At 43.9% G+C, this 12,398-nt stretch overlaps 1 protein-coding gene across 2 annotated transcripts in view; it reads left to right on the top strand.

Annotated features, from left to right (window-relative positions):
- The window catches only part of DDX23 (DEAD-box helicase 23), a 232,579-nt gene that overhangs the window by 76,989 nt on the left and 143,192 nt on the right, over positions 1 to 12,398 (top strand). For both annotated transcript variants that reach the window (XM_086963729.1, XM_086963732.1), the window contains exon 5: positions 646 to 711. In XM_086963729.1, the coding sequence (XP_086819855.1) occupies positions 646 to 711 (66 nt within the window). The remainder of the gene's footprint in view (positions 1 to 645; positions 712 to 12,398) is intronic.

The following is a 12,398-nucleotide window of genomic DNA, read 5'->3' on the forward strand; positions in this document are numbered from 1 at the left end:
CACTCAAATAAGCCCATCACTAACCATCCATTAATTTGTCCCTCTCTGCACTTACATGCCTACCCAAATTCATATGATCACCTCACGCACCCTGCAGTCACTCCTCTTACGCTACTCTCAAACTGTCGCATGGCTCACCATGCACTCACATGGGCCCTTCTGCCACCCACACAGCACAGAGGTTAAAAAAATGTTGAACATTATTTGCTGGATATGTCCCGGGATATGCGTGTGGCGGTCGATTATGTAGTGTTCCAGATTCCAGAAATTTCTGTCTGGTAGTGGGGGGCCCAACATCTAAAAAAAATCAGCTGGGGGGGCTCAACTTCCAAAAGTTTGAAGACCTCTGCCCTAGGGTCTAAAAACGCAATCTAAAAATTGTGTAGACAGGTGGAGTAGTACTACAGAGTAGTCAATCTGCGTCTTAAGTCCAGACCCATTAGGAATGCTCTTTGCTAGTCCTTGCAATTAACTTTTTTTCCCCTTTCTTTTCTTTTTTTTTTTTACATTAAATTGGGTGCTTTACTCACCTCTTCTTACTGGAGGAGCAGGTAAAGTGCTCTACAGTGGAACTGAGGGATACATCGAAGACAGAGGAGCTGTGCCTGATCCACATTTGTTTTAACTATTCTTATGTTTTTATAGGCGCAACCACTTTCTTTGGAAGAGCTTTTAGCCAAGAAGAAAGCAGAGGAGGAGGCTGAGGCAAAGGTGAGACTAAATTACAATAAAAAATACTTTTGCTGTATAGTGAGAGCCTAACTATTTACTTTAATGTCAATTCTTGCACTGTTTGTACTGGCCTTTACCGCGCAGTCACTACTAACACGAAGTATTCTTACTTTTTACAATAATGCCATTTTTTTTTTCAGACAGTATCACTTCTCTTTAGAAATCTCCACCTTCTTCCTGTACTAGGATCCTTGCTATTTTAAGTAATGCTATCTTTGCAGCATTGTTGTTATAGATGATGTGTTTTGCACTTTCCTGCAAGTGTTCGGTTTGCAATACGGCAAATTGCTTTTCTTTACAGTCTATGTTTTGGAACAGAGAATGCGCAAAATGACTTTTACGCACACTTCCCAAAAACCACAGTACATTATGATACGGACTGCACCAGTGGTTATGTTTTCCCCTCTATTGGCTTTGTAGCCAATATCGTTTGCTTGGTGTGGAAAGTGTTTTGTGACTGGACAAGAAGACTTTTGTTGCTGTTTCTGGACCGAAGGATAACCGTTGGTGAAAGATATTCAGAGGTGAACATTGTCTTGGTGCAGGTTGTGTAATGAATGGATCGGGGTAAGGTCTTTTTCGATTCTGCCATTATCATTAGTAGCTGGCACAGTCTGATCTGCAACCAGTTTCTATTTCTTGTGTTTCTGGAAGATAAAGCCAATTGCTGGGTGTGTTAAAGATTTTAAAAAACCTGTTTGTCAGCTTAGTGTGAGTGGGTAGACCCGCCGCGTTGTAAATGAAATAAATTGAGTGTGATCGGCAGAAATGGAAAAACATTACAGCCCTTTAAGACAACAGTTTGCCTAAAGAAAGAGGGTCATGGCAAGTCAAATGTAGAGTGTGAAGCGTGAGAAGTTGGCCTGGTATATGATGTCCACTATTCTAGTGGGCACCTTGCACCAGTCCAAACAACCTGTATTGATGGTAGGTTTAAATTCAACCTTTATATAAAGCTATCCTAGGGGTAGCTGTGGAGAGCAGCCTTCAGGCTAAGACTTTGAGGCGTGTTAAGCTAGTTGTAGGGGCCTCACAAACCATATACTAAAATAGTGGTATAAGAACCACGTGAGAGTTAGAAAGCAGCCCTAGGGCTTGTAGAACCGCTGGGGCTGCCTATAACAACCCAAGATTAGGATGCAGGAAGCCCACAGGGGACCCGTGCAGTGTCTAAACACAGCCGCGGATCACCATTGACTTTCTATGGAGAACAAACAAGTTACAATTTTAAAGATTAAGGGCACTTCTAGGTGAACTACGATGGAACCCTTTTAGACTAGGGCACTTCGAGTGTCAAGACCCACGGGAGCACCGGAGTACTTGTGTTACCTCACCCAGGGAAGCCGGGTGCATAGGTGTCTTTTGGTGTCGGGTTTTGTCGTCGATTCCTATGGAGAGCTGCGAAGAAATGCTACAAGCAACCAGAGGAAAAGTATCCGGGTGGATCCATGGGCGGATCGGAGATGTGAAGAACCTGAAAGCAGAGGGGACAGAGTCTGGGTCACTAGCCAGTGACCAGGATGGCAAGGAGAAGATGCCAGCCGATGTTGGGTGATTTCAGGTGAAAGAGTTGAAGCTTGACTCTTCAGCCACGAGGACCAGGAGGCGTCGACGACGACCAGGAGCTGGATTTGAGCTGTCCCGCGAAGGATCTAGCTGACTGCGGTGTCAGAATCTGGATTGGACCCAACAAGCCCTGACAACAGCAACCCATACAAGATGACAAGATTTGCTTCGGGCAGACCAGCCAGGTCTGAGGGACTCCCCTTTGGAGAGGAGTGGGAGCACACCTGGAGCAACCAGGAAAGCTCAAGAAACAAAGGATTGGCCTTCGTGGGGGCTCACTAGCCAACGGACTAGGAACTGCGAAAGTGCCTCGATCTGCGGTGAAGAAAGGGGACTTACAGGTCACTCGTGGAGTGCCTCTGTACTTCGGTGCAAAAGGAGCGCAGGGCAGGGGCTTCAAATACCCCAATGCACAACTTCGGGATACCTCGGGAAGTAGGTGCATTCGCTAAAATGCAGGATGTCCAGGAGTTCCGGTCCCACGTCTCATGTCTGCTGCAGGTCTCCGCTTTGCTGGGAGCGCAGGTCAGCGATAGAGATGTCTGGAAGTCAGTGTCCTGTGTTGCAGATTCTTCGGGATCCGGAGGCAGCCTCGAAAATGCAGACCGGCAAAGATGCTGTTGGTGCCTGTTTGAACAGGATGGTCACTCCTTGACCACAAGGGAGATTTCCTCCGTCTTCCAGTCGATATGGAATGTCGAAGGTCCAAGATATATGTTGCAGAGTTTCGTCCAGGGTAATCTAAAGTGCTAGGGACTGGGGTTCTATACTTATAGCAAGTTTAGGGGTTGGACTAATTCTAAGGTCCCTCCTATGGGTGGACCTGGGGAGGGGGTGGTTAAACCCCTTCCCCTTTGTCCAGTTTCACGCCAGAGCTGGGGCTCAGCCCCCAAGCAACTGGTTAGAACTAGGAAATGCATGGAGCACCTTGTGTGCCCCAGGCAGTGTCTGAAAAGCATTCACGGAATGCAACCCACCCTGCCCCAATACACTAAAGCCTGTCTGGGGAGGTGCTGGCACCTCCCTGGATAGGAAACCTATTGTCCAGGCCTCCCCTGCCGGAGTTTTGTCCAGCAGCAGGAGGGCAGACTTGTGTCTGTGGCAGCAGCATCCATTTTGTGATGCTGGGACTCTGTTTAACTTTAACCGGGTTTACCAGTAACTACATGTCTTCTCCCTCTAGATGGGTGGAATGCTACCCTCACCGCCAAGACTGGCTGGGAGGGGGGGGCGGTTATTCCAAAGTGTTTGACACCTTACACAACATGTTTTGATAAAGCCAAACCAAAGTTAGCATTAACCGCGAGGATTATAATGCACTTAAGCGTATATGGTATGGCTATATCATAGAACATCTATAAGGAGATCGTTCCGAAAGCTGCAGAGGGGCTCAGCTCATGCTAGGGCATCCTCTCACAAAAAACAAGCACTCTGCTTTCAGGATTGTCAAGGCCTGCCATAGGAGTGACTTATAGTTTACTATGTGTCCATATATAAGGTAGATATAGGTATACTATATCCAAGTAAGGGGTGCTTACACCACCTTACCCAGGCTGCAGGTGTAGACCTGTTGTGTCAGTTTGGAAGGCTAACCATGGGTGGTACAATACATGCTGCAGCCCCTGGTAGGCCTCTGGGGTCCCTATGCCCTGGGTACCTAAGGTACCATATACAGGGGCTCACAAGGGGGCCTCAGTAACCAATCTGGTATGTACCTAAAGTACATGGTATCAATTTAGAGAGAGAACCGCTATCCCGTGGGCCTGATTAGCAGGGCCACAGCCATACTAAAGTCAAAAAACCAGTGAAGCACAGCAAAAAGTGGGGTTAACCATAGGAAGAAGACCCTACTCTCCTACATGAAGGTGCAGATCATGGAAAGAATGAAGGAAGCAAAGGTCCACCTAAACTCATCGGTCAAGGTGCAGGGACTCCATCTTGACACATATGTGCTCCGCAAGACTGAAGAGGGGATATTTAAGAAGGATTGGCTTCGAAGCACTGAGTTCTCTCCAACTGTAAGAAAGCCCTGCCTTCCAGTGCTCCTCCTTTCAGGGATCTGCCTTTAAAACAATCTTCAAATCTCTAAGAACACCCACCTCAAAAGAAAGCAAGACCCTGCAAGGTGACCATCACCGAAAACAAGATTGGCACCAAGGGCAGCCATTGAAGTAGGCCTCAGAGTTCTATTTGCATTGAAATGATCCACGATGCCAGGCATATCTCTTAGTCAAGAGAAAGGTAAGACTCCATTCACAGTGAAGAGGAAATAAAGGATACTTGGCAAAAACCACATTTAAATAGATGAGGGTGCAGGGCACATTATAGGCATGACACCCAATCACCAAGGCAAGGGTACACACCTTCATTCATGCAGCACAAAATACCACTTCCTCAAGCAAGAGGAAGCCATTTTACTTGATCTATATATTAGAGATGTGAAAGTTGGCTAAGCCAAGGACCTTAGAGAAAATATCCAATTGCCCAAACCATATTTTCCATCCCTGCCACAGCATCAAAATGTAAATGAGGAAAGCCAAAGACAAAGGCATGAGAAACTTAAAATACATAGATGTGTACCCACCACCAAACCCACACATATCATGTTGCACAAAGAGAATCTCTGAAGCATGGTCATAGATTAAATGACAGATTATTTTTTTTAATTGGCTAATGAGTCAATGAGGCCGCCAGAATACATAATCACGAAAAGAACGAAAATTCATACTATAGACTGAAAATAATAATAATCATATTATGGTACGAATAGATGAAAATAACAGTACATTCTATTGTATATTCTCTGACTAATACACACTATGTGGCAAGGCTACACTCTAAGGGCCTCAATGCAAATTGCCTGGCATATTGTGATCCCTGTGCAAACACCTATTTTCTTATGGATCTCACTTAAGTGCTGCAATGATTATTGCGTCCTGTAGTTGTTAGGTGGAAGAAAGATCACAACAGTCATTTAATTTCAGCAGGTCAATCCTGGAAACTGGGGGAAATGCCCAGGAAGCACCAGGACAGGTGGATTGTGCTGTAGAAAGCGCTACAATGCACATTATGCCCCATGTCGTTTGTTTATTGAGTTTGATAATTATTGCACAAAGCCACCCGTAATGAGGGCCTAAGGAAAGCAATTAGGAGCCCCAATTTAATTCTACATAATTGTAAACGGTTATTGCCCTGGGCAATTTCCAAATCTGAATAGAAGTCGGTTAAAAGTTCCTGGCACCATGAGCCACCTTATGGAGAGTACATTTTTTGCCAGCCACCTGTTAGGAGCAGTCGAGATACTGAGATAGCATTACTTAATAATGGTTTATGATCCAATAGAATATAGTTTTTATGGTCTAACCCAAATTTTATGAGGAAATTACATAGATAGTATCCTAACTAACAAATTATTTTCATTTTTTTCTGTGATGTTATCCCAAAATGTAGTGCATGTCATGTAGTTGCTGAACATTTACCAGAAGTATGCCTACAAATTCCGGCACGTGGTGCACAATGATGTTGTTTTCAAGCCTCGTTTAAACAACCAGAGTGGGGTGTTGGCCAGGGCCCCTGCACTTATCCAGTGATGGAGGGCCAAATTATGGCCCACGGTTGGAAAAATGATGTGGCAAGAATAGGCAAATTGTGGCATATTGCAGATAATCTGTGACAATGTTATGTCCTTACTTTGAAATTTCTATATTTATTAATACTGTATGGGCAAAGCGGTGCCTCACTAGTCCCAGTTTAATACCTGAAAACAGCAATTGTCATCTGAAAGCTCACCTTTGCACAGATCCACGTTTTGGTACTATTTTAGTAACTTGTCATCTATTTGAGCATTTTTTGGGTTAACAGTGCAAATGATGAGGCAAATGATGGATTATGTGGTAAATGAGGCAAGTCCATAGTTAATGCGGAAATGCCACCTCTGCAGAATCGCATAATTATAGTGGCCCAGACTAAAAAAAATATCCAAAACAAGGTATAGAATTTGGGACTTTAATATAGCGAGTCTCAAAAACTGTTTCATCTCAGCCAACACTTTGTTGATATTTTTGTTCTAAGGGTAGCGCCTAGACACCTTAGGGTATTTGTTGTGCTCTATAAATATATCATCATCATTATTAATATTTTTCTTTAATTTCCACGGACCAGTTAAAAGGGAGCCAGTCCAGTTTGGATCCAGAATGTCACACCATGCTTTCACTAGAGTCTAGTAGTTTTCAATTTAACTTGCTTAATTTTGGCTGTCAAAATTTCCAAAGTGACAAAAAATATTGCAGTGGAAAAATATAGGAATTCAATGAAGGATTGGGGATTCCTTAGAATATCCGGATACATTGATTGTGCAACTCGACTTGCCAGTACTGCTCAATGATTCCAGCAAAAAACTTGCAGACTTAACTTTGTGCTGAACTAGCCAGGCTAAGCTAGTTGTATCCCTAGTACAGTTGCTTCGGCGACCAAATAAACCATGTTATAATGATTTGCAGTTTTTAAAATCCATTTATAGGAATTTGACAGGTCTGTGTTCGAAAAGAGTTGAGAAACCTCGGGTGACTCGACATTGTGACTGTATACAAAGTTGTAAAATCTCCCATTTTGTTTTTTGCCTTTTTAGTCTTGGAAAGTAACTGGTTGAAGTTAACAACCCATATCTAATCTCAACCCGAATTAATCAATATAACCTCATACTTTATACTAGGGCTACAACACCATATTACCTATCACGGCCTCAGTTTCCAGATTCAGAGGAGGAAAGCCAAAAACTTAAGACACCCCATTCACACATTGGGGAATGATGCATAGGACATGTACAATGAACTTGGATACCTAAGAACAAATTGAACAGTACCCAGTAAAAGTATCTTATCCTGACTAAACTTCCACATATCACTCCTCTGTACAAAAAGACACTCCGAAGCATGGCCTTGGAAATATAGGAGACATATTTTATTTTAAAACGTTGTAGAGTACTAGAAAAGCAATTTACTTTTCTGTGTTGAAGACCAGATAAGTGAGCATCAGAGTCGAAAGAAATAGCAAGCTGCTCTGAAGAACCCATTTACTTTTAAGATGATATGTTTCTTAAGTGATAGTTCACTCTGCCTGCCAGAGACATTTACTGAAGGCGCAGGAAATGGATCGCAACCAGAGTAGGTAAGCTGAATGATGCTATGAGTTTCTTTGGGAGCAGTCCTGAACTGCAGGATAGACCTTGTTTAACTCTCTTAAATCTCTGTGACAGATTCTAGTTGCAGACAGCAGACATGTTTGTACGCTCGTACAATCTACTAGATAGCCATAATAAAATGCAGGAAAATACTTGCTGTATGCCAAACCATGCAAAAACAACAATGGTTCTGTCTGGATAAAACCATTCTTTTGAGGAAAAAAGAATCAATCTGAGAATAATTGCTTTGTATGCAATGGATGAAATCACGCCTTCCATCTCAAACAAAAGCAATTATTTAAGCGAAACACAGGCATAACGGAACACAAAAAAAGACAGATTTATACGTATTTTGGTATTTATATAAATTATGGAATTTATCTATATTTGCAAGCTGTAAACAAGGCTGTCAAAACAGGGTATGATCTAGCGTGATGTGTACTAACGTGACATTTTGGTGCCCAGTGATAAGAGTGAAGTACAAATAATATATACAAGGTGAATAAATGTACAGTTTTTACAAGGGAAGAGAATGACGATGGTCAGTGTATTAAGACACAACAATGTCTCTGGCAGATCCAGAAGTTGCTTATTGACTTAGAACCAGAGACTTGATAAGTCTGAACCATGTGGAATCGTCGACATTTCAACCCTGACAAGGCTTTAAGAAGTCGTGGCGGGTCTTCATCAGGACATGGAAGGGGGAGAGGTAGCCTATGGGTAGTAGAAGTATATGTCAATGTGTGTTCCATTAGGGGCAAGCCAAGAACTGGGGAGAAGTTTTAACAATGACTCACCCAGTCTGGGTAGCCTCAGACGTCCTTCGTTAATGGCAGTCAGAGGATCTTAGGTTAATGTCAAGAATGCAACCAAGCGAAGTGCTTGTCTTGGGCAATCTGCTAGTAAGCATAGAATGCTTTAAAAATTGTGAAGTGATGCCCATCGTTTTACAAATAAAATTTTAATCAAATTAGGTGGAGTGGCCCACATGGACACTTACTCGCGGTAATCAGGGAAGCTCAAGTGGCCAAATGATGTTGTCGTGAAGGATCTAAAAACAAGCTGGATTTTAACATTAGGAGGGAGTTTGTGGCGTTTAGGAATATATGGTTTCTTTTCCTTTTTTTAATCTATGGGCAAGCCGGGATCCCACATTGAGGGCTTACCTGCAGCAAACGGAAACGACTGTTGTAAACAATCAGCTGTGTTCGGAGGGAATGAGTAAAAATCCTGTGCAAGACGCCAGGCGCGAGTCCTGGTTCAATGCGGCCGTATCGTAGCAGTCTCTGGAGCCACTGCCAGGCTTCCGTATAAACAGATTTCGGCATACGTGCACGTGGGTGCTGCGCACGGGCAGAGACAGCAACTGGATGCTGTCTGTCATGGCGGTGGGAGTAAGGGACGATTATTCTAAAACGATTAGTGGGAAACTGCTTCTACACAAAGATGTACTGAAATGATCATATGAAAGCGTCACCTATGTTCCGTGCAATCAAGATCTAACTCTCTGAAGGCTGCAGATAAAGGCATTGCCGTGGTGGTGCAGAATACACCAGCCTAAGTGGAAAAAATAGAACAACTTGGCATGAGAGAGAGTTACTGCCCAACACCCAAGAATCCGACTGAAGAGATATAGATCTTGATTGAAAATCTCACCAAGGAGGGGCTGGATGAAGGTTTCCTGAGGCATCCAGAGTTGGACTTTCTGAACAGAAAAGAACCAAGGATTCCCACGATCTACACCCTCCCGAAGGTGCACAAGCGTTTGGATAAACCACCAGGCAGACCCATTGTTTCTGGTTGTGGGTCGATTTTAGAACCCTTAAACCAATTCATCAATCACTTTTTTCAACCATGGGTGACTGAAACCAAATTGTTTGTGAGAGATACGATGCACATCATCCAGTTACTGCCGGGCCAACCATTTGATGTCAATATCCAACTCTTGGTGACCCTTGACGTCTCCTCCCTGTATACCAGCATACCACAGGGTAAGGCCTTAGACGTGACCAGAGAAACCTTGGAAAAGCGCCCCAGACCACACTGGATACCAGCAGGATTTTTGGTATCAGTTTTAGAAATTGCGATGAAAAAGAATTACTTCATCTTCAAGAACCAGTACTATTACCAGTGCAAGGGCGTTGCGATGGGGGCCGGATTCGTGCCTATCCTTGCCAACCTCTTCATGGATGCTTATGAAGATGAACACTTATACAGTCTCAGCAATCCCTTCATAGACCACATCGCTGTAAGGAAACGTTATATAGACGATGTGATAATGATATGGTCAGGCACTGCAAGCGGCCTTAATGACTTCAAAGACTGGCTCAATAGCAGATCAAGCGATATTCAGTTCACTATGGCCTACAGCAGCGAAACCTTTGATTTTCTGTACCTCACCTTCCGAGTTGAGGAAGGCTTTCTCTTCACTGATCTTTATTGGAAACCAACTGAACTGAATACACTCCTTAAGTATGACTCGCACCACTCACGCAGCCTGAGGGACAACCTGCCATATGGGCAATTTCTCAGGCTGAGGAGAAATTGCACACGCATGGTCGATTTCTTTAAGGAAACAGAGACTCTCACTTGTTGTCTGAGAGAGAGAGAGGGGTTACCCAATGGGATTGCTTAAACATGCCTGTAAGTGGGCTGTGTACTGTCCCCGTGACCACCTTCTACATTTGAAGTCCAAATGTACAAGGACTGAGATCATAGTCTGTGTAACTACTTTCAACCCCAGGAGCAACAAGATTAAAAATGTTGTGAAAAAATATTGGAATCTGGTGACCAGTGAATTAAATACTACAGAAGATCCCATTTTTGCCTTCAAGAGGCAAAAACATCAAGGACAATGTGGTCAAAGCCTATCTTGAGCTATCTTGAGCCACAAAAGCCATTTGACTGGACATCACAAATGCGGCCCTTTGTAAGGCCTGTCCACTGACTATTGAGGAGACAACATTCACACACAAGAATAGAACATACAAGCTCCCACTATTCACAAATTGTAACAGCACAAATGTGGTATATGCCATACAATGCTCTTGCAATATGTTGTACATAGGACAGACGACTCAGAAAGTTGAGGCAAGAGTCCTACAACATATGAGTAGAGTGATATGCAAGGTACAAGGTGCCCCTTCTGGTTGAGCATTTTGGGACCCTGAACCACCCTCCCGAAAGCCTACGATGGTGGTTGGGAGAGAAAATGTGCGCACACCCCAGAGGTGGCTCACTTACTGCATCCCTTAACATGAAAGAATAGAGGTGGATTCACTCTCTTAATACAGTTAGCGGGGGACTCAACGAACTTGAGGAGACCTTGAAGCGAATGGGCCAGCTATGATTGTATCTATGAGCTCCATAGATCATGTACCCATGGAATCCACCATTATATTACATTACTTGCCACTCACATGCTGCCTCATATTTGTTACTTGTTGAATTTACTTTGATCCGACTTGCATGTGCCACATGCATGTACACAAATATGTGCATTTTTCTACCTCAACAGGGGTTCTGCTTAGGCCAACTCTTCTAGCGATCAGCAGACAAGGGGTGTAACATGTCACCACACACTACCTATCTCATTGTTATGTACTCTGTCCCAATCCTATAGTTTGTCAATGAACTCCTTGAGTCTCAGTACGTGTATATAAATGTTGCACGTTATGTACTACTGTTTGTATAATGTTCGTGTCTCCTTACATTTGGCTTACTTTTGGCTCGCATGTAAATTATAATTATTTTACTTTGCATATGATGAATAACTGTAACGCTATTGTGTGTCTTATTGGTTATCTATCCGAGTGCTTGGAACATAGGTGGCGCTTTCATATGATCATTTCAGTGCATCTTTGTGCACACGCAGTTTCCCACTAATCTTATTAGAATAATCGTCCCTTACTCCCACCGTCATGACAGACAGCATCCAGCTGCTGCCTCTGCCCGTGTGCGGCACCCACGTGCACGTATTCCGAAACCCATTTATGCATAAGCATGTCAGTGGCTCCTGAGACTGCTACGATACGGCTGCATTGAATCAGAACTCGTGCCTGGCGTCTTGCACAGGATTGGACTCGTTCCCTCAGAAAACGGCTGATTGTTTACAACAGTCCGTTCCGTTTGCCTCAGGTAAGATAAGGAATATATGGTTTCTTATCCTTTTTTAAACGCCACAAACTCCCTCTTAATGTAAAAATCCCACTTGTTTTTAGATCTTTCACGACAACGTCACTTGGCCACTTGAGCTTCCCTGACTACTGCGGGTAAGTCTCCATGTGGGCCACTCCACCTAATTTGAATCAAATTCTATTTGTATAACGATGGGCATCCCTTCACAATTTTTAAAGCATTCTATGCTTACTCGCAGATCGCCCAAGGTGAGCTCTTCGCTTGGTTGCATTCTTCACATTAACCTGAGATCCTCTGACCGCCCTTACCTAACGAAGGACGTCTGAGGCTACCCAGACTGGGTGAGTCATTGTTAAAACTTCTGCCGTCTTCTTGGCTTGCCCCTAATGGTACACACATTGACATATACTTCTATTACCCGAAGCCTGCCTCTCACCTCTTCCATGCCCTGATGAAGACCCGCCACAACTTCTTAACAATCAATCAATCAATCCATCAATCAGGGGTTTGTAAAGCGCCCTACTCACCCGTGAGGGTTTCATGGTGCTTGGGGGAGGGGGGCAACTCTGTATCAGTCGAAGAGCCAGGTCTTGAGGTCCGTCCTGAATGTGTGCAGGGTCGTGAAGCGTCTGATGTTCACAGGGAGCGTACTTCAGGTCTTGGCTGCTATGTAGGAGAAGGCACTCCCGCCTGTTCTGTTTCTGCGGACGAGCTCTGCGGAGCGGAGGTTCCTATTGGGCACGTGGAAGGATATTCTCTCATTGAGGTAATTGGGTCCGATGTT

Source organism: Lissotriton vulgaris, chromosome 1_1 (genome assembly GCF_964263255.1).
Source record: "Lissotriton vulgaris chromosome 1_1, aLisVul1.2, whole genome shotgun sequence".
NCBI classification, from domain to species: Eukaryota; Metazoa; Chordata; class Amphibia; order Caudata; family Salamandridae; genus Lissotriton; species Lissotriton vulgaris.